We start from the raw sequence: 20,459 nt of genomic DNA, 5'->3' as shown, positions 1-20,459 counted from the left end.
TTTGGAAGATCATCATTTTACTAAAAATCCAACTTTATTATTTTGTAACACTTAATTGTTAACACAAATTTAAAATGAACAAAATACACTAAATAACTTCAGACTGAATTTTTAGCGTCCATTCAGTTTTTGTCTAATCAAAGACTAATCAGTTCTAATTCAGATTTGAATGTGAGATAGTTGAGTTTTTTTTCTTCCCAGAATTCTTTGAGCCTGATGGTCATTTTCTTCAAGACACCAGTTGAACCTGCTGGACTCGGTAAGTGTCGAAGTCTTCTGGTAGAGTGTCTGAAAACACACAAATACTTTTACACAATGACTCAATGCTCAATAATGACTGTGTTTACAAGCGGTGAGAGGCGGGGTACACCCTGGACTGGTGGCCAGCCAATCACAGGGCACATATAGACAAACAACCATTCACACTCACATTCATACCTATGGACAATTTGGAGTCGCTAATTAACCTAGCATGTTTTTGGAATGTGGGAGGAAACCGGAGTACCCGGAGAAAACCCACGCATGCACAGGGAGAACATGCAAACTCCACACAGAGATGGCCGAGGGTGCGGAAAGACAAAATAAGAAGCCAAAAAGTTACCACTTCCACACAAAATAGGAGGAGAACTCATTCATTCATTCATTTTCTACTGCTTATCCTCGCGGGGGTGCTGGAGCCTATCCCAGCTGTCTTCAAGCGAGAGGCGGGGTACACCCTGGACCGGTGGCCAGCCAATCACAGGGCACATATAGACAAACAACCATTCACACTCACATTCATACCTATGGACAATTTGGAGTCGCTAATTAACCTAGCATGTTTTTGGAATGTGGGAGGAAACCGGAGTACCCGGAGTAAACCCACGCTTAATACATAGCTTTTATTGAGGTCTTCCTACATTTTTAAAAATGTTTTTAATTTTCCAAATATTTCAACTTTCTTCAAAATTTTCTTTTAGTAATATTAGGATTTTATTCACATAATATTAGAACCTTTTCCCCAACCTAAATTAAAAAAAATTTGCAATACTATTTCATAATTTTACAACTTTGAAGAACTTTATTTTTTTCATAATATTACAAGTTTATTCTCGTCAAATTGCCAATTTTTTTTCTCAATATTTTGACTTTATTCTTGCAAAATTACAGCTGATTTTCCAGTTCTGTTAACTATTTCAACTTTCTTTTTGGAAGTTTCTATGCCGCTTATCCTCACTAGGATTGTGGGGGTATGCTGGAGCCTATCCCAGCTGACTTCAGGCGAAAAGGCGGGGTACACCCTAGACTGGTGGCCAGCCAATCACAGGGCAACATATAGACAAACAACCATTCACACTCACATTCATACCTATGGACAATTTGGAGTCGCTAATTAACCTAGCATGTTTTTTTTGGAATGTGGGAGGAAACCGGAGTACCCGGAGAAAACCCACGCATGCACGGGGAGAACATGCAAACTCCACACAGAGATGGCCGAGGGTGGAATCGAACTCGGGTCGGCTAACCACTCATCCGCCCTTATCCCTTAATTAGTTATTTTACAATAATTTTCCGTTGTATTCGTATAAACCAAAACATGCTCCTAACTAAATACGGATTTTGGCTATTTACAAAGAGTTTATAAACCAGGGGTGTCAAAAGTGTGGCCCTGGGCCCATTTACTGCCTGAAAGTCAGAGATGGCCGAGGTTGGCCCACAATTCCAAATTGCACTCTAATCATAGAGAGAGACTTTTGGGTAAAAACCCGTTGCTCACCATTGCAGCGATAACGCAGGTTGGCCCAGATGATGTTCTCCTGGGAGAAGCAGAAGACTCCAAGTCGACCTCCTCTCATCGTAGCGTCTATTATTACCCCTGTGTCTGCCACCATTTGAGGACCCTCATAGAATCGAACCCTGCGCCCCAATAAACCAATAATATGTTCTCTGTCCAAAAGTAGAACAAAAGGTTCAATACCGTCTGTGGTGGAGTAAAATGTACCTGATGTATCCATCGGCGGGTCGGTGCTGCAGGAACCAGCGATAAGACGTCTTGTCCTTCCAGCCAACATTGCGAGCATCTTTCCATAGCAGTTTCACTTGGTCGCTGGTGTCGCCGGTGTGCCACAGGGCGTTCCTCAGGTTCTCACCTGGGCCTGTGTTGGACTTCACAGCCTTGGAAAAAAAAAAAAACCTACATTAATTGGTGACTCCAAGTTGATAGGCTCCAGCATACTCCCACAATCCTAGTGAGGATAAGCGGCATAGAAACTTACAAGAAGAAAGTTGAAATAGTTAACAGAACTGGAAAATCAGCTGTAATTTTGCAAGAATAAAGTCAAAATATTGAGAAAAAAATTTGGCAATTTGACGACAATAAACTTGTAATATTATGAAAAAAATAAAGTTCTTCAAAGTTGTAAAATTATTAAATAGATTAGTAATTTTTTGAAAATTATGTTGGAGAAAAAGTTTTAATATTATGTAATAAAATCATAATATTACTAAAAGAAAATTTAGAAGAAAGTTGAAATATTTGGAAAATTGAAAAAAAAATAAAAAAAATGTAGGAAGACCTCAATAAAAGCTATGTAAAAAAGCCGAAAAGAAAAGGCGATATAAAAAAAATAATAAATAAAAATAATAAATAAAAATAATAATACTATGAAAAAAATAAATTTCTTCAAAGTTGCAAAATTATGAAATAGATTTGTAATTTTTTGAAAATTAGGTTGGGGAAGAACTTCTAATATGTGAATAAAATCATAATATTACTAAAAGAAAATTTGGAAAATAAAAAAAATAATAAAAATGTAGGAAGACCTCAATAAAAGCTATGTATTAAGCGTGGGTTTTCTCCGGGTACTCCGGTTTCCTCCCACATTCCAAAAACATGCTAGGTTAATTAGCGACTCCAAATTGTCCATAGGTATGAATGTGAGTGTGAATGGTTGTTTGTCTATATGTGCCCTGTGATTGGCTGGCCACCAGTCCAGGGTGTACCCCGCCTCTCGCCTGAAGTCAGCTGGGATAGGCTCCAGCATACTCCCACAATCTTAGTGAGGATAAGCGGCATAGAAACTTCCAAGAAGAAAGTTGAAATAGTTAACAGAACTGGAAAATCAGCTGTAATTTTGCAAGAATAAAGTCAAAATATTGAGAAAAAAAAATTGGCAATTTGACGAGAATAAACTTGTAATATTATGAAAAAAACAATGTCATTTTAGAAGAAAATTTTGAAGAAAGTTGAAATATTTGGAAAAAAATTTTAAAAATTAAAAAATGTAGGAAGACCTCAATAAAAGCTATGTAAAAAAGCCTCTCGCCCGAAGAGGCGATATATTATGAAAAAAATAATAAATAAAATAAATAAATAAAAATAATAAATAAAAGTAATAATATTATGAAAAAATTAAGTTCTTCAAAGTTGCAAAATTATGAAGTAGATTTGTAATTTTTTGAAAATTAGGTTGGGGAAAAAGTTCTAATATTGTGTGAATAAAATCATAATATTACTAAAAGAAAATTTTGAAGAAAGTTGAAATTTTTGGAAAATTAAAAAAAAAATTAAAAATGTCGGAAGACCTCAATAAAAGCTATGTAAAAAAGCCGAAAAAAGAGGTGATATATTAAAAAAATAATAATAATAAATAAAAATAATAATATTATGAAAAAAATAAAGTTCTTCAAAGTTGCAAAATTATGAAATAGATTTGTAATTTTTTTAAAATTAGGTTGGGGGAAAAAGTTCTAATATTATGTGAATAAAATCATAATATTACTAAAAGAAAATTTTGAAGAAAGTTGAAATATTTGGAAAATTAAAAACATTTTTAAAAATGTAGGAAGACCTCAATAAAAGCTCTGTATTATGGGTTTTCTCCGGGTACTCCGGTTTCCTCCCACATTCCAAAAACATGCTAGCCTAGGAGTTCTCCTCCTATTTTGTGTGGAAGTGGTAACTTTTTGGCTTCTTATTTTGTCTTTTCCCCACCCTCGGCCATCTCTGTGTGGAGTTTGCATGTTCTCCCCGTGCATGCGTGGGTTTTCTCTGGGTACTCCGGTTTCCTCCCACATTCCAAAAACATGCTAGGTTAATTAGCGACTCCAAATTGTCCATAGGTATGAATGTGAGTGTGAATGGTTGTTTGTCTATATGTGCCCTGTGATTGGCTGGCCACCAGTCACTCTCCTGTCGCTCACCTTCAGTTGTATTCCCGGTTCTGCCACGGCTCTGAACGGGTTCGCTTGCCAGTAGATCTGTTCCACTTGCTTCCACATGACCACGTAGAAACTGGAGCTGTCCTGGTAGCCGAAAATAAATCCCGCGTAGTCGTCGTCTGTCACCGTGTTGACGTGAAACGTCCCTTCAAAATCGACACCACTGAAAGCCGTGTAACCTGGAAATAATAACCCGGTTACAAATTTTTGGTCTTGATCAAACATCTACGCTGACTTTCTTCACGTTCTTACCGACTGCCAATCCGGGATCGCTGTTCATCGTCTGGACAATTTCTCGTCCCTGCATAGTAAACAAAAAAAAAATTGTAAATTTTTTATAATTTCATCGTCGAACAATCTGAAATAAAAGTCACCTGATCCAACACCACCCAATTAGGGTCGATTTGTGCGTCGCCCTCTGGATCTAAGACCACAGTCTGGTACTCCCTGAAGTCGGTGAGCGTGACCTCGGCGTTTTCAGGACAAACGTCAATGGTGTCGATGATGGTGTCGTTGTCGAAATCTTTTTCACACACATTACCGATGCCGTTGCCTTCAAGGATACACGAGAATGGATTTATGGATAAAAATGTAAATATTAAGATTTTTTTTTTTAACCTACCATCAGAGTCCTCCTGCAGAGGGTTCGGGATTAATCTGCAGTTATCGGGACCCGGTGGAAGCAGATCGGGAATGCCATCGTTGTCGTCGTCGTCATCGCACTCGTCTCCCTTGCCGTCCTTATCCGTGTCCAACTGGGAGCTGTTGATGACGGCCGGGCAGTTGTCTCGAGAGTCTTGGTGACCGTCGCCATCGCTGGGTGAGAGATTGAATTGGTTTGATTGGAATTTTTTTTTTTCAAGATGGACGCCATATTTAATTTAGCCTCACTGGAGATTTTTTTTTTTTTTTTTTTACTGTACCTGTCTTTGTTGGTGTCACATGGGTCTCCGATAAGATCGTTGTCTGCATCCAACTAGGAAGTAGGAAAAGTTGGACTGGTTTTGAAAAAAACTGTCAAGTCATGATTTTAATGACTTTGGACTTGACTTGACAATATAGGCAAATGTATGCTACTCACGTTGACATCAATGCCTCGGGGTAATGGTAATGGTTGTATTTCATTTGAACATGCATCAGATTACAATTGAATGCATCCCATAATCAGTTCACAGTTCCACATGTCCAAAAGGAGTAGGAAGAAGCAAAGCTTATTAAATCCTACCCCTCCATCTGGTACTTTTACAATCAGTAACTGTTACATTTGTTCACTTCCTGCTTTCCATCATAGTTTAAGTTTAAGGTTTTTCTTTTTTTTTTAATAAAACACCTCGCACCAAAGTAATTTAATAATTAATAATTAAATTAAAAATTAATTATTTTTATTTTATTTTATTTTATTTTATTTTATTTTATTTTATTTTATTTTATTTTATTTTATTTTATTTTATTTTATTTTATTTTATTTTATTTTATTTTATTTTATTACATTTGTTCACTGCCTGCTTTCCTAATATCGTTTATTTTATTTTATTTCCTCACAAGGGTCGCGTGGCATGCTGGAGCCTATCCCAGCTGTCTTTTAGGTGAGAGAGGCGGGGTACACCCTGGACTGGTGGCCAGCCAATCACAGGGCACATATAGACAAACAACCATTCACACTCACATTCATACCTATGGACAATTTGGAGTCGCTAATTAACCTAGCATGTTTTTGGAATGTGGGAGGAAACCGGAGTACCCGGAGAAAACCCACGATTAATACATAGCTTTTATTGAGGTCTTCCTACATTTAAAAAAAAAATTAAATTTTCCAAATATTTCAACTTTCTTCAAAATTTTCTCTTAGTAATATTATGATTTTTTTCACATAATATTAGAACTTTTTCCCCAACCTAATTTTCAAAAAATTACAAATCTATTTCATAATTTTACAACTTTGAAGAACTTTATTTTTTTCATAATATTACAAGTTTATTCTCATCAAATTGCCAATTTTTTTTCTCAATATTTTGACTTTATTCTTGCAAAATTACAGCTGATTTTCCAGTTCTGTTAACTATTTCAACTTTCTTCTTGGAAGTTTCTATGCCGCTTATCCTCACTAGGATTGTGGGGGTATGCTGGAGCCTATCCCAGCTGTCTTTTAGGCGAGAGAGGCGGGGTACACCCTGGACTGGTGGCCAGCCAATCACAGGGCACATATAGACAAACAACCATTCACACTCACATTCATACCTATGGACAATTTGGAGTCGCTAATTAACCTAGCATGTTTTTGGAATGTGGGAGGAAACCGGAGTACCCGGAGTTTATTTGTGGTATTTTTTTCCATCCGTGGGGTCTCGGAATTTGATGCCTACAAATACTGTAACCCTAAAATGTGCATGCTAATACATGCTAATTATGCTGTTTTTCCACATAATACTTTTGCTACATAAAAGGCAAATTTAAATATATACATTTGCTGTATGATGAAGTTTTAAAGTAAACAAAGTCATCTCAGACCTGGTCCGGATTGGGAACATAAGGGCAGCTATCGCAGGCGTCTCCAACTTTGTCTCCATCGCGATCTTTCTGGTCGGCGTTGGGAGCCCGTTTGCAGTTATCCAGGTGATTCGGGATTCCTGCAAATAAATGCGCTAAATGTTCAGCGTCCGCTTTTCTACGAGTACTGACCCAAACACGACGACTAACCATCCCCGTCAATATCGTCATCGCATTCATCGCCAAACTTGTCCACGTCGGTGTCCTTTTGATCGTTGTTTTTGATTGCACGGCAGTTATCACAAGCATCACCAAAGTCGTCTTCGTCGATGTTCCTTTGGTCCACGTTGGACACGAGCACGCAGTTATCCTGCGGAGAAGAACGCTCGAGATTAGTCGTTAGAGTAAATAAATGCACTCCAGTCAACTTGGTAATGGTAATGGTAATGGTAATGGTTTTATTTCATTTGAACATGCATCAGATTACAATTGAATGCATCACATAATCAGTTCACAGTTCCACATGTCCAAAAGGAGTAGGAAGAAGCAAAGCTTATTAAATCCTACCCCTCCATCTGGTACTTTTACGATCAGTAACTGTTACTTTTGTTCACTTCCTGCTTTCCTAATATAGTTTAAGGGTTTTTTTTTTGTTTTTTTTTTATTTAATTTGTTCACTTCCTGCTTTCCTTTTGGTTTATTTTTTTATTTCTTTATTTCCCAGTTCCACAGGTCCAAAAGGAGTAGGAAGAAGCAAAGCTTATTAAATCCCACCCCTCCATCTGGTACTTTTACAATCAGTAACTGTTACATTTGTTCACTTCCTGCTTTCCTAATATAGTTTAATTTTTTTATTTTGTTTTTTTTTCATTTTTGTTAAATCAGTTCCCAGTTCCACATGTCCAAAATGAGTAGGAAGAAGCTCAGCTTATTAAATCCTACCCCTACATTTGGTACTTTCACAATAAGTAACTGTTACATTTGTTCACTTCCTGCTTTCCTAATATAGTTGACGTTTTTTATTTTGGTTTTTTTTTCATTTTTGTCAAATCAGTTCCCAGTTCCACATGTCCAAAAGGAGTAGGAAGAAGCAAAGCTTATTAAATCCCACCCCTCCATCTGGTACTTTTACAATCAGTAACTGTTACATTTGTTCACTTCCTGCTTTCCTAATATAGTTTAAGGGTTTTTTTTTTTGGTTTTTTTTTTATTTCATTTGTTCACTTCCTGCTTTCCATCATACAGTTTAAGGTTTTTCTTTTTTTGTCTTTTTTTTAATACAGCACCTTGAACCGATTTAATTAAATTTATTATCATTCATTTTCTACCGCTTTTTCCTCACGAGTTTCGCGGGGGTGCTGGAGCCTATCCCAGCTGTCTTCGGACGGGAGGCGGGGTACACCCTGGACTGGTGGCCAGCCAATCACAGGGCACATATAGACAAGCAACCAATTTAATTTAATTTAATTTAATTTAATTTAATTTAATTTAATTTAATTTAATTTAATTTAATTTAATTTAATTTAATTTAATTTAATTTAATTTAATTTAATTTAATTTAATTTAATTTAATTTAATTTAATTTAATTTAATTTAATTTAATTTAATTTAATTTAATTTAATTTAATTTAATTTAATTTAATTTAATTTAATTTAATTTAATTTAATTTTCATCAACTGCTTGTATTGTTTCTTGAATTGGCTCATCGTTGTGCATTGTTTGATTTCCTTACTCAATCCATTCCATAGTTTGATTCCACATACTCAAATGCTATGGCTAGCATAACGTAGTCCTAGCATAGAAGTGTTTCAAATGTACTTCTTCCCTGAGATCATATTTCTCCTCTCTTGTAGAGAAGTATTGGATGACATTTTTAGCTAATTGCTTATTTTTTAGCCTTATGCATTATTTTAGCTGTTTGAAGATGAACTATATCAGCAAGTTGAAGTATTTGTGTTTTTAGATGAAGTTTTACAGCAGTAGTATTCTATATTTTCAATGAACCTGTGTGTTGGGTATTCCATCCCCGTCTGCGTCCTCATCACAGGCATCTCCAATTCCATCACCATCAGCATCTTCCTGACCAGAGTTGGGTACAGTGAGGCAATTATCCTGCAAAGAAATACATTTGTGAGGAATTAATTTTAAAATAATTAATTTAGATTTATAAATATTTACATGCGGGCGGCACAGCGGTCGAGTGGTTAGCGTGCAGACCTCACAGCTAGGAGGACAAGGGTTCGATTAAACAAACTCGATTAAATAAACTCATCACACAGCAACTTAACACTCCAAATGCATATCAAATAAATATACAAATATTTTTGAGTTTTTTAAATCATTTTTGGCGGCATGGCGGTCGAGTTGTTAGCGCGCAGACCTCACAGCTAGGAGGACCAGGGTTTGATTAAACAAACTCGATTAAATAAACTCATCACACAGCAACTTAACACTCCAAATGCATATCAAATAAACATACAAATAATTTTGAGTTTTTTTTTATCATTTTTGGCGGCACGGCGGTCGAGTGGTTAGCGTGCAGACCTCACAGCTAGGAGGACCAGGGTTCGATTAAATAAACTCATCACACAGCAACTTAACACTCCAAATGTATATCAAATAAATATACAAATATTTTTGAGGTTTTTTAATCATTTTTAGCGTCACGGCGGTCGAGTGGTTAGCGCGCAGACCTCACAGCTAGGAGGACCAGGGTTCGATTAAACAAACTCGATTAAATAAACTCATCACACAGCAACTTAACACTCCAAATGCATATCAAATAAATATACAAATATTTGTGAGTTTTTTATCATTTTTAGCGGCACGGTGGTCGAGTGGTTAGCGCGCAGACCTCACAGCTAGGAGGACCAGGGTTCGATTAAACAAACTCGATTAAATAAACTCATCACACAGCAACTTAACACTCCAAATGCATATCAAATAAATATACAAATATTTTTGAGTTTTTTTAATCATTTTTGGCGGCATGGCGGTCGAGTGATTAGCACACAGACCTCACAGCTAGGAGGACCAGCCAGGGTTCGATTAACCAAACTCGATTCAATAAACTCATCACACAGCAACTTAACACTCCAAATGCATATCAAATAAATATACAAATATTTGTGAGTTTTTAATGATTTTTTTAAGAACAAATTTTCCCATAATGCATTTCACCTGAGTTTCAGTAGGGCAGAATCAGCATAAAAACTGGATGGATTGTGTTGCATTAATGCTTTTGGCCACCATAGGGAGCCAGAGGAGCCCAGAGGGAGGCTGACGTCATCGCAGTGCCCCAATGAATGCATTGCTTAGATACAAGACATTATGGGAAGACTTTTTTTTTTCATTTTAAACTAAAATAGCAGGCATCTACTGTACATAATTCTTCACATTAGCATCAAACATATTTTTTTAAGAACAAGTTTTCCCATAATGCATTTTGCCTGAGTTTCAATAGGGCAGAATCAGCATAGAAACTGGATGGATGGTGTTGCATTAATGCCTTTGGCCACCACAAGGAGCCAGAGGAGCCCAGAGGGAGGCTGACGTCATTGCAGTGCATTTTAAACAAAAATAGCAGACATCTACTGTACATAATTCTTCACATCAGAATCGAACATAACATTTTTCTGTTTTTTCAGATTCTCATTTGAATGTCATGCTCTTTGTACGTCACCGAAGATTTTTCATAATCATCTTTTTGTCATTAATTTTCATAAAACTGACTCACTTTGGCACAGTTTCTCTCGGGACAGTCCAGCTTATCATCAGGGAATCCGTCAATGTCGATGTCTGATCCACACAGGAAGCCGTTGCCAGCCCAACCGACTCCACACTGAGAAGATATCAGATGTTTCATAAATTGCACAGGCTTATGTATTTAATGTCTACTCAATGGTCCCGATATTAAATACTGCTAGTTGCTTATTATACCATTCCTGTGTACGTACTACAAAAGGTATTGAATGAAGTTCCAATTTTTTTTTATCAGTGGAGGGACTTGAGTTGTTGGATAAATCGAATTGACCCACCTGACATTCAATCTTGCCGTCTCGGTGGACGATGCACTCAGCGTTGGCGTGGCAGGGGCTCGGGTGGCCGTTCCCACATGCCCTCTCGGGCTTGCAGCCGAGTCGCTGGTCCCCCACGTAGCCCTTTTTGCAGGGGCCGCACCTGAACGAACCCTGCCAGTAAAACATGCATCATTAATTTGTTCATTTTCAACTAGGATATTGGGTAAGATGCACGGGTACACACTGGACTGGTCCCTCTATTTTGATTGGATGCATTTAAACCTATTACTGTAAACTTAAGAGCCACTCTAATGTAATGGTAATGGTAATGGTTTTATTTCATTTGAACATGCATCAGATTACAATTGAATGCATCACATAATCAGTTCACAGTTCCACATGTCCAAAAGGAGTAGGAAGAAGCAAAGCTTAGTAAATCTGGCACTTTTACAGTCAGTAACTTACATTTGTTCACTTCCTGCTTTCCTAATATAGTTTAAGTTGTTTTTTTGTTGTTTTTTTTGTTGTTTTTTGTTTTTTGTTTAATTTTCAATTTTTTAATTTTTTCAATTTTTCAATTTTTCAATTTTTCAATTTTTTTTTATTTTTATGACTATATTTATTTATTTTTATTTATACTCCGGTTTCCTCCCACATTCCAAAAAACATGCTATGTTAATTGGTAATGGTAATGGTTTAATTTCATTTGAACATGCATCAGATTACAATTGAATGCATCACATAATCAGTTCACAGTTCCTCATGTCCAAAAGGAGTAGGAAGAAGCAAAGCTTATTAAATCCTACCCCTCCATCTGGTACTTTTACAATCACTAACTGTTACATTTGTTCACTTCCTGCTTTCCTAATATAGTTTAAGTTGTTTTTTTGTTGTTGTTTTTTTTGTTTGTTTTTTTGTTTAATTTTTGAATTTTTCAAATTTTCAATTTTTTTATTTTATTTTTATGACTATTTTTATTTATTTTTATTTGTACTCTGGTTTCCTCCCACATTCCCAAAAAATTTTCAAATTTTCATTTTTTTTATTTTATTTTTATGACTATTTTTATTTATTTTTATTTGTACTCCGGTTTCCTCCCACATTCCAAAAAACATGCTATGTTAATTGGTAATGGTAATGGTTTTATTTCATTTGAACATGCATCAGATTACAATTGAATGCATCCCATAATCAGTTCACAGTTCCACATGTCCAAAAGGAGTAGGAAGAAGCAAAGCTTATTAAATCCTACCCCTCCATCTGGTACTTTTACAATCAGTAACTGTTACATTTGTTCACTTCCTGCTTTCCGTCATACAGTTTAAGGTTTTTCTTTTTTTTGTTTTTTTTTAATAAAGCACCTCGTACCGAAGTAATTTAATAATTAATCATTAAATTAAAAATTAATTATTTTATTTTATTTTATTCCTGCTTTCCTAATATAGTTTAAGGTTTTTTTAAATAATTTTTAAAATTTTTAAAATTTTTGTAAAATCCGTTCACAGTTCCACATGTTCAAAAGGAGTAGGAAGAAGCAAAGCTTATTAAATCCTACCCCTCAATCTGGTACTTTTACAATCAGTAACTGTTACATTTGTTCACTTCCTGCTTTCCTAATATAGTTTAAGTTTTTTTTTAATATATTTTTTTATTTTTGTCAAATCAGTTCCCAGTTCCACATGTCCAAAAGGAGTAGGAAGAAGCAAAGCTTATTAAATCCTACCCCTCCATCTGGTACTTTTACAATCAGTAACTGTTACATTTGTTCACTTCCTGCTTTCCTAATATAGCTTAAGTTTTTTTTTTTGATTTTTTTTCATATTTCATATTTCTCCTCTCTTGTAGAGAAGTATTGGATGACATTTTTAGCTAATTGGTTATTTTTAGCCTTATGCATTATTTTAGCTGTTTGAAGATGAACTATATCAGCAAGTTGAAGTATTTGTCATTTTAGAAATAAGGACTTAGTATGTTCTCTGTAGGCGGCATTATGAATTATCCTTACTGGCCTTTTTTTTGCAGTACATTTAGCGAGTGAAGATTGCTTTTATAGTTATTAGCCCATATTTCCACACAATTTCCACACTATTTCAAATTGTACAAAAGTATCAGCGTATCCGTACTCACCGGAGTGTTCATACAGATGGAGTTCTGTACACAACCGCCATTGTTGGCGTTGTCACACTCATCGATGTCCACGCACACCTTTTAGTAGGACACACGGAGATGAAAAGAAAGAGTTCCTCATAAACATTTAAATGATGCAAGATGCTAACAAATACTAAGTCGTTTACCTGTTTGTTAGCAGTGGCGTACGCGAGACCGACTCCTTGCACCTGAGGTCCTGTGTACCCTGCGGGGCAGGAACCGCAACGGAATCCCGGCAAGGTGTTGATGCACCGCACGCCCATGTGACACGGTATCACAGAACACTGCAAACAATATGCTAATTAGATACATTGCAGGTGAATCCAAGGAATGACATCATCGATGCGTACCTCATCCACATCAGTGCAGTGGGTGCCGTTACCCGTCGTGCCCTCCGGACAGGGCCCGCAGCTTGGACCACGAGGCGTCTCCGTGCACTGCACCCCAGGGTGGCAGGGGTTGGGGACACAGGAAGGACGCGGCAGCCCCCCTCCCATCCCTCAATAATAAGAAACTCAGGTGATTCCTCATTCAGCTACCAAGCAGCCATTTTATATTTATATTAGCATTAGCATTAGCGTATATAATAATAGTATAATTTATTCATAATGATGACAGTGAACTCACCACAGGCTTCACACTCCATCACTGTGTTCTTCAGGAATACGATCTCTTTAATCTGAAATATGCAAAAAGTCGATTATTACTGTTTATTAGGTAATTTAGCTTGTAATTAATAATCTATAATTAATTCTTTATCGCAAAGGGAAAAAAATAATGTTTACCTGCTGTTTCATAAGCTCTTTTATCTCGGACAGGACAAGGTTTGTCATTTTAATCTGACTTATAATTTCACCATCTGCAATTGAAAAGGGGGAAAAAGTTGATTTAAAAACATTCATTCATTTTCTAACGCTTTTCCTCACAAGGGTTGCAAGGGTGTGCTGGAGCCTATCCCAGTTGTCATTGGATGAGAGAGGTGGAGTACATTCTGGACTGGTGGCCAGCCAGCCAATCACAGGGCACATATAGACAAACAACCATTCACACTCACATTCATACCTATGGACAAATTTGGAGTCGCTAATTAACCTAGCATGTTTTTGGAATGTGGGAGGAAACCGGAGTACCCGGAGAAAACCCATGAATGCACGGGGAGAACATGCAAACTCCACACAGACATAGCCGAGGGTGGGGAAAGACAAAATAAGAAGCCAAAAAGTTACCACTTCCACACAAAATAGGAGGAGAACTCATTCATTCATTCATTTTCTACCGCTTATCCTCACGAGGGTCGCAGGGGGTGCTGGAGCCTATCCCAGCTGTCATTGGGTGAGAGAGGCGGGGTACACCCTGGACTGGTGGCCAGCCAATCACAGGGCACATATAGACAAACAACCATTCACACTCACATTCATACCTATGGACAATTTGGAGTCGCTAATTAAGCTAGCATGTTTTTGGAATGTGGGAGGAAACCGGAGTACCCGGAAAAAAACCCACGCATGCACGGGGAGAACATGCAAACTCCACACAGAGATAGCCGAGGGTGGAATTGAACCCTGGTCTCCTCGCGTGTCGCCGATTTAAAAACAGACTGGATAAATCATTTTATTTTGCCACTTTAATATCTGAAACCGAGAGGTCCCATTATTAGGGGTGGATGAGCTGAAGTCCACGTACGTGTCTGTGGATGTAAGAGTATGTATTCCCGTACATTCCTCCCACCCACGCAAACCACTACATTTTAAAGAGGAGACAGAGATGCTGTGGTGATGATCCATTCTCCAGATGTGGATGTCATACAAGATTTTTTGATCGGCTTTTCAATAAAATAAAATAAAATCAAATAAAATATTTAATAATAAATATTAATATAATAATAATTAATAAGAATAACTTTAATAAAATAATGTAACTCTCAGCTATTCTCAAATAGCGTTGTGGATGTGATACATAATTGTTTTGATCGGCTTTTCAATAAAATAAAATAAAATATTAAATCATTAATAATAAATAATAATATAATATAATAATACTTAATAAGAATAACTTTAATAAAATAATGTAACTCTCAGCTATTCTCAAATAGTGTTGTGGATGTGATACATAATTGTTTTGATCGGCTTTTTAATAAAATAAAATAAAATAAAATATTAAATAATAATAAATAATAATATAATATAATAATAATAAGTAAGAATAACTAATAAAATAATGTAACTCTCAGCTATTCTCAAATAGTGTTGTGGATGTGATACATAATTGTTTTGATCGGCTTTTTAATAAAATAAAATAAAATAAAATATTAAATAATAATAAATAATAATATAATATAATAATAATAAGTAAGAATAACTAATAAAATAATGTAACTCTCAGCTATTCTCAAATAGTGTTGTGGATGTGATACAAAATTGTTTTGATCGGCTTTTTAATAAAATAAAATATTAAATAATTAATAATAATATAATAATAATAATTAATAAGAATAACTTTAATAAAATAATGTAACTCTCAGCTATTCTCAAATAGTGTTGTGGATGTGATACATAATTGTTTTGATCGGCTTTTTAATAAAATAAAACAAAATAAAATAAAATAAAATAATAAATAATACATAATAAATAATACATAATACATAATACATAATATAATAAGAATTAATAAGAATAACTAATAAAATAATGTAACTCTCAGCTATTCTCAAATAGTGTTTTTTCTCATAAGCTGAAGACATTATTAAAATGAAAACTAATCGTGGTTACGTTTGAATTGATTAGCGCATGGACAAGGTGGGCTTAAAATAAAATTGTAATAAATAGTAATAAAAATAAATTAATCATAAATAATAATATAATATAATAATTAATAATTAATAATAATAATTTTAATAAAATAATGTAACTCTCAGATATTCTCAAATTGTGTTTTTTCTCATAAGCTGAAGACATTATTAAAAAGAAAACTAATCGTGGTTACGTTTGAATTGATTAGCGCGTGTATGTAATATCTAGGCTTGACAACCACCACGTCCTGCCACCCCAAACATTGTCAAACAAAGCATTATATGCTGCGTGTTTACTATTATGGGCTATATCGGTTATTATTATAGGGGAAAAAAAATCCTGATATTGACTGATATCACATTTTTATGGGCCAATATTAATATTACTGGAGTAATTCTTAACAATCTTAACAATTTTCCATGTTTTTTTTACCCATCACAACCCCCTTAGTTTGACATGTAAAAAACATAAACACACAATGAACTCCACTACTACTAATGATGATACTAATGATGTCAAGACAAGAAGCTTGTGAGTTGTCGCTGTTGGTACCGAGTGACCCAAAGACCTCAGCATCCCCTCTGACCACGGCCTGTTTCCCCAACGGAGTCGTATAAGCGTAAAAAGCAACGCAATGTGTTCTTCTCGTTAGCGACGACTCTATTTACTGACTATACAGCACTTCAGAGAGACAATATATCGGCTACTTATATACTTTGTGACCATCACTATTACTATAACATCCAGCTGAGCAGTCATTTTGAGTCTTGACCTTATTTGACCACAAAATAAATCATGATAAAAGATAAATAATACAGTAAAAACAAATTATTCCCTCAACATTTTGCAGCAGGAAAACGCCTCGACAAGACGTGATGGCTTGTGTAACTGCATTTTGGCGCCTTTCACTTCAGTAGAGTCTTGACCTTATTTGACCAACAAATAAGTCGTGATAAAAGATAAATAATACAGTAAAAACAAATCAATTCACTTAACATTTTGCAGCAGGAAAATGCCTCGACAAGACGTTATGGCTTGTGTAACTGCATTTTGGCGCCTTTCATTTCAGTAGAGTTTTGACCTTATTCGACCACAAAATAAATCATGAAAAATAAAGATAAAATAATACAGTAAAAACAAATCAATTCACTCAACATTTTGCAGCAGGAAAACGCCTCGACAAGACGTGATGGCTTGTGTAACTGCATTTTGGCGCCTTTCATTTCAGTAGAGTCTTGACCTTATTTGACCACAAAATAAATCATGATAAAAGATAAAATAATACAGTAAAACCAAATCAATTCACTCAACATTTTGCAGCAGGAAAACGCCTCGACAAGACGTGATGGCTTGCGTAACTACATTTTGGCGCCTTTCATTTCAGTAGAGTCTTGACCTTATTTGACCACAAAATAAATCATGATAAATAAAGATAAAATAATACTGTAAAAACAAATCAATTCACTTAACATTTTGCAGCAGGAAAACGCCTCAACAAGACATGATGGCTTGTGTAACTGCATTTTGGCGCCTTTCATTTCAGTAGAGTCTTGACCTTATTTGACCATAAAATAAATCATGATAAAAGATAAATAATACAGTAAAAACAAATCAATTCATTTAACATTTTGCAGCAGGAAAACGCCTCGACAAGACGTGTAACTGCATTTTGGCGCCTTTCATTTCAGTACAGTTTTGACCTTATTCGACCACAAAACAAATCATGATAAATAAAGATAAATAATACAGTAAAAACAAATCAATTCACTCAACATTTTGCAGCAGGAAAACGCCTCGACAAGACGTGATGGCTTGTGTAACTGCATTTTGGCGCCTTTCATTTCAGTAGAGTCTTTACCTTATTTGACCACAAAATAAATCATGATAAAAGATAAAATAATACAGTAAAACCAAATCAATTCACTCAACATTTTGCAGCAGGAAAACGCCTCGACAAGACGTGATGGCTTGTGTAACTGCATTTTGGCGCCTTTCATTTCAGTAGAGTTTTGACCTTATTCGACCACAAAATAAATCATGATAAATAAAGATAAATAATACAGTAAAAACAAATCAATTCACTCAACATTTTGCAGCAGGAAAATGCCTCGACAAGACGTTATGGCTTGTGTAACTGCATTTTGGCGCCTTTCATTTCAGTACAGTTTTGACCTTATTCGACCACAAAACAAATCATGATAAATAAAGATAAATAATACAGTAAAAACAAATCAATTCACTCAACATTTTGCAGCAGGAAAACGCCTCGACAAGACGTGATGGCTTGTGTAACTGCATTTTGGCGCCTTTCATTTCAGTAGAGTCTTTACCTTATTTGACCACAAAATAAATCATGATAAAAGATAAAATAATACAGTAAAACCAAATCAATTCACTCAACATTTTGCAGCAGGAAAACGCCTCGACAAGACGTGATGGCTTGTGTAACTGCATTTTGGCGCCTTTCATTTCAGTAGAGTTTTGACCTTATTCGACCACAAAATAAATCATGATAAATAAAGATAAATAATACAGTAAAAACAAATCAATTCACTCAACATTTTGCAGCAGGAAAATGCCTCGACAAGACGTTATGGCTTGTGTAACTGCATTTTGGCGCCTTTCATTTCAGTAGAGTTTTGACCTTATTTGACCACAAAATAAATCATGATAAAAGATAAAATAATACAGTAAAACCAAATCAATTCACTCAACATTTTGCAGCAGGAAAACGCCTCGACAAGACGTGATGGCTTGTGTAACTGCATTTTGGCGCCTTTCATTTCAGTAGAGTTTTGACCTTATTTGACCACAAAATAAATCATGATAAAAGATAAAATAATACAGTAAAACCAAATCAATTCACTCAACATTTTGCAGCAGGAAAACGCCTCGACAAGACGTGATGGCTTGCGTAACTACATTTTGGCGCCTTTCATTTCAGTAGAGTCTTGACCTTATTTGACCACAAAATAAATCATGATAAATAAAGATAAAATAATACTGTAAAAACAAATCAATTCACTTAACATTTTGCAGCAGGAAAACGCCTCAACAAGACATGATGGCTTGTGTAACTGCATTTTGGCGCCTTTCATTTCAGTAGAGTCTTGACCTTATTTGACCATAAAATAAATCATGATAAAAGATAAATAATACAGTAAAAACAAATCAATTCATTTAACATTTTGCAGCAGGAAAACGCCTCGACAAGACGTGTAACTGCATTTTGGCGCCTTTCATTTCAGTACAGTTTTGACCTTATTCGACCACAAAACAAATCATGATAAATAAAGATAAATAATACAGTAAAAACAAATCAATTCACTCAACATTTTGCAGCAGGAAAACGCCTCGACAAGACGTGATGGCTTGTGTAACTGCATTTTGGCGCCTTTCATTTCAGTAGAGTTTTGACCTTATTCGACCACAAAATAAATCATGATAAATAAAGATAAATAATACAGTAAAAACAAATCAATTCACTCAACATTTTGCAGCAGGAAAATGCCTCGACAAGACGTTATGGCTTGTGTAACTGCATTTTGGCGCCTTTCATTTCAGTACAGTTTTGACCTTATTCGACCACAAAACAAATCATGATAAATAAAGATAAATAATACAGTAAAAACAAATCAATTCACTCAACATTTTGCAGCAGGAAAACGCCTCGACAAGACGTGATGGCTTGTGTAACTGCATTTTGGCGCCTTTCATTTCAGTAGAGTCTTTACCTTATTTGACCACAAAATAAATCATGATAAAAGATAAAATAATACAGTAAAACCAAATCAATTCACTCAACATTTTGCAGCAGGAAAACGCCTCGACAAGACGTGATGGCTTGTGTAACTGCATTTTGGCGCCTTTCATTTCAGTAGAGTTTTGACCTTATTCGACCACAAAATAAATCATGATAAATAAAGATAAATAATACAGTAAAAACAAATCAATTCACTCAACATTTTGCAGCAGGAAAATGCCTCGACAAGACGTTATGGCTTGTGTAACTGCATTTTGGCGCCTTTCATTTCAGTAGAGTCTTTACCTTATTTGACCACAAAATAAATCATGATAAAAGATAAAATAATACAGTAAAACCAAATCAATTCACTCAACATTTTGCAGCAGGAAAACGCCTCGACAAGACGTGATGGCTTGTGTAACTGCATTTTGGCGCCTTTCATTTCAGTAGAGTTTTGACCTTATTTGACCACAAAATAAATCATGATAAAAGATAAAATAATACAGTAAAACCAAATCAATTCACTCAACATTTTGCAGCAGGAAAACGCCTCGACAAGACGTGATGGCTCGTGTTTCATTTTTCAGTGTGTTTGGACACCCCTGACTCAAAAGATTATCTGTATAGATATTATGGTTCTATTATGGCAACAGTTTGACCCTGGAACAGATATTTATTTTCATTATTCTTATAGGAGAAACAAATGAACCTGAGGTTGGTACACACTTTTTGAGTAAATTCCTCTTATTATTTTGACATTGCCCAAATCCAACATAACCACCAACTCTAAATACCCCCCCCCCCCCCCCCCCCAAAAAAAAATTATTCTTACCTCTTTGTCCCGCAGCCCCTCCCATGCAAAGCGCACAGGTCAACACCAGAAAGCAAAACATGCTGCAGTGTGTGTCGCTCTCTTCTGCCTTCTGCAAGCCTCCTGCAGAAACCAAGTTTGGAGAGAGTCTCGGTATCTCCTCCCCTGTATCGCCTCCAAAATAAAAACACCACCACCACCACCAACCGCAAAAAAAAAAAAAACACTTCCTAAACTTCCCATCCCAATACGCAAAGCT

General features: G+C 35.6%; 2 protein-coding genes across 3 annotated transcripts in view; one reads left to right on the top strand and one right to left on the bottom strand.

Moving 5' to 3' along the window:
- The window catches only part of crtc1b (CREB regulated transcription coactivator 1b), a 47,165-nt gene extending 36,520 nt beyond the window's left edge, over positions 1-10,645 (top strand). For both annotated transcript variants that reach the window (XR_009129816.1, XR_009129815.1), the window contains exons 16-18: positions 202-259; positions 4,829-5,020; positions 10,435-10,645. The gene's annotated coding sequence lies outside the window, so the exon portion shown is untranslated. The remainder of the gene's footprint in view (positions 1-201; positions 260-4,828; positions 5,021-10,434) is intronic.
- Positions 230-20,282, bottom strand: comp (cartilage oligomeric matrix protein). Its single transcript, XM_058072668.1, has 19 exons — positions 20,222-20,282; positions 13,641-13,714; positions 13,483-13,534; positions 13,206-13,354; positions 13,002-13,139; positions 12,835-12,912; positions 10,726-10,878; positions 10,425-10,529; positions 8,693-8,800; positions 6,898-7,057; positions 6,709-6,827; positions 5,124-5,176; positions 4,823-5,016; positions 4,575-4,753; positions 4,453-4,501; positions 4,183-4,379; positions 1,982-2,154; positions 1,757-1,896; positions 230-288 (listed from the first exon to the last, which is right to left on the bottom strand). Exons 1-19 carry the CDS (start codon positions 20,280-20,282, stop codon positions 230-232), a joined length of 2,241 nt encoding a protein of 746 aa, XP_057928651.1.
- Between the last annotated feature and the right edge of the window lie 177 nt (positions 20,283-20,459).

This window comes from Doryrhamphus excisus, chromosome 5 (assembly GCF_030265055.1).
Source record: "Doryrhamphus excisus isolate RoL2022-K1 chromosome 5, RoL_Dexc_1.0, whole genome shotgun sequence".
Classification (NCBI taxonomy): Eukaryota; Metazoa; Chordata; class Actinopteri; order Syngnathiformes; family Syngnathidae; genus Doryrhamphus; species Doryrhamphus excisus.
This window is presented reverse-complemented; position numbering and strand designations above follow the sequence as displayed.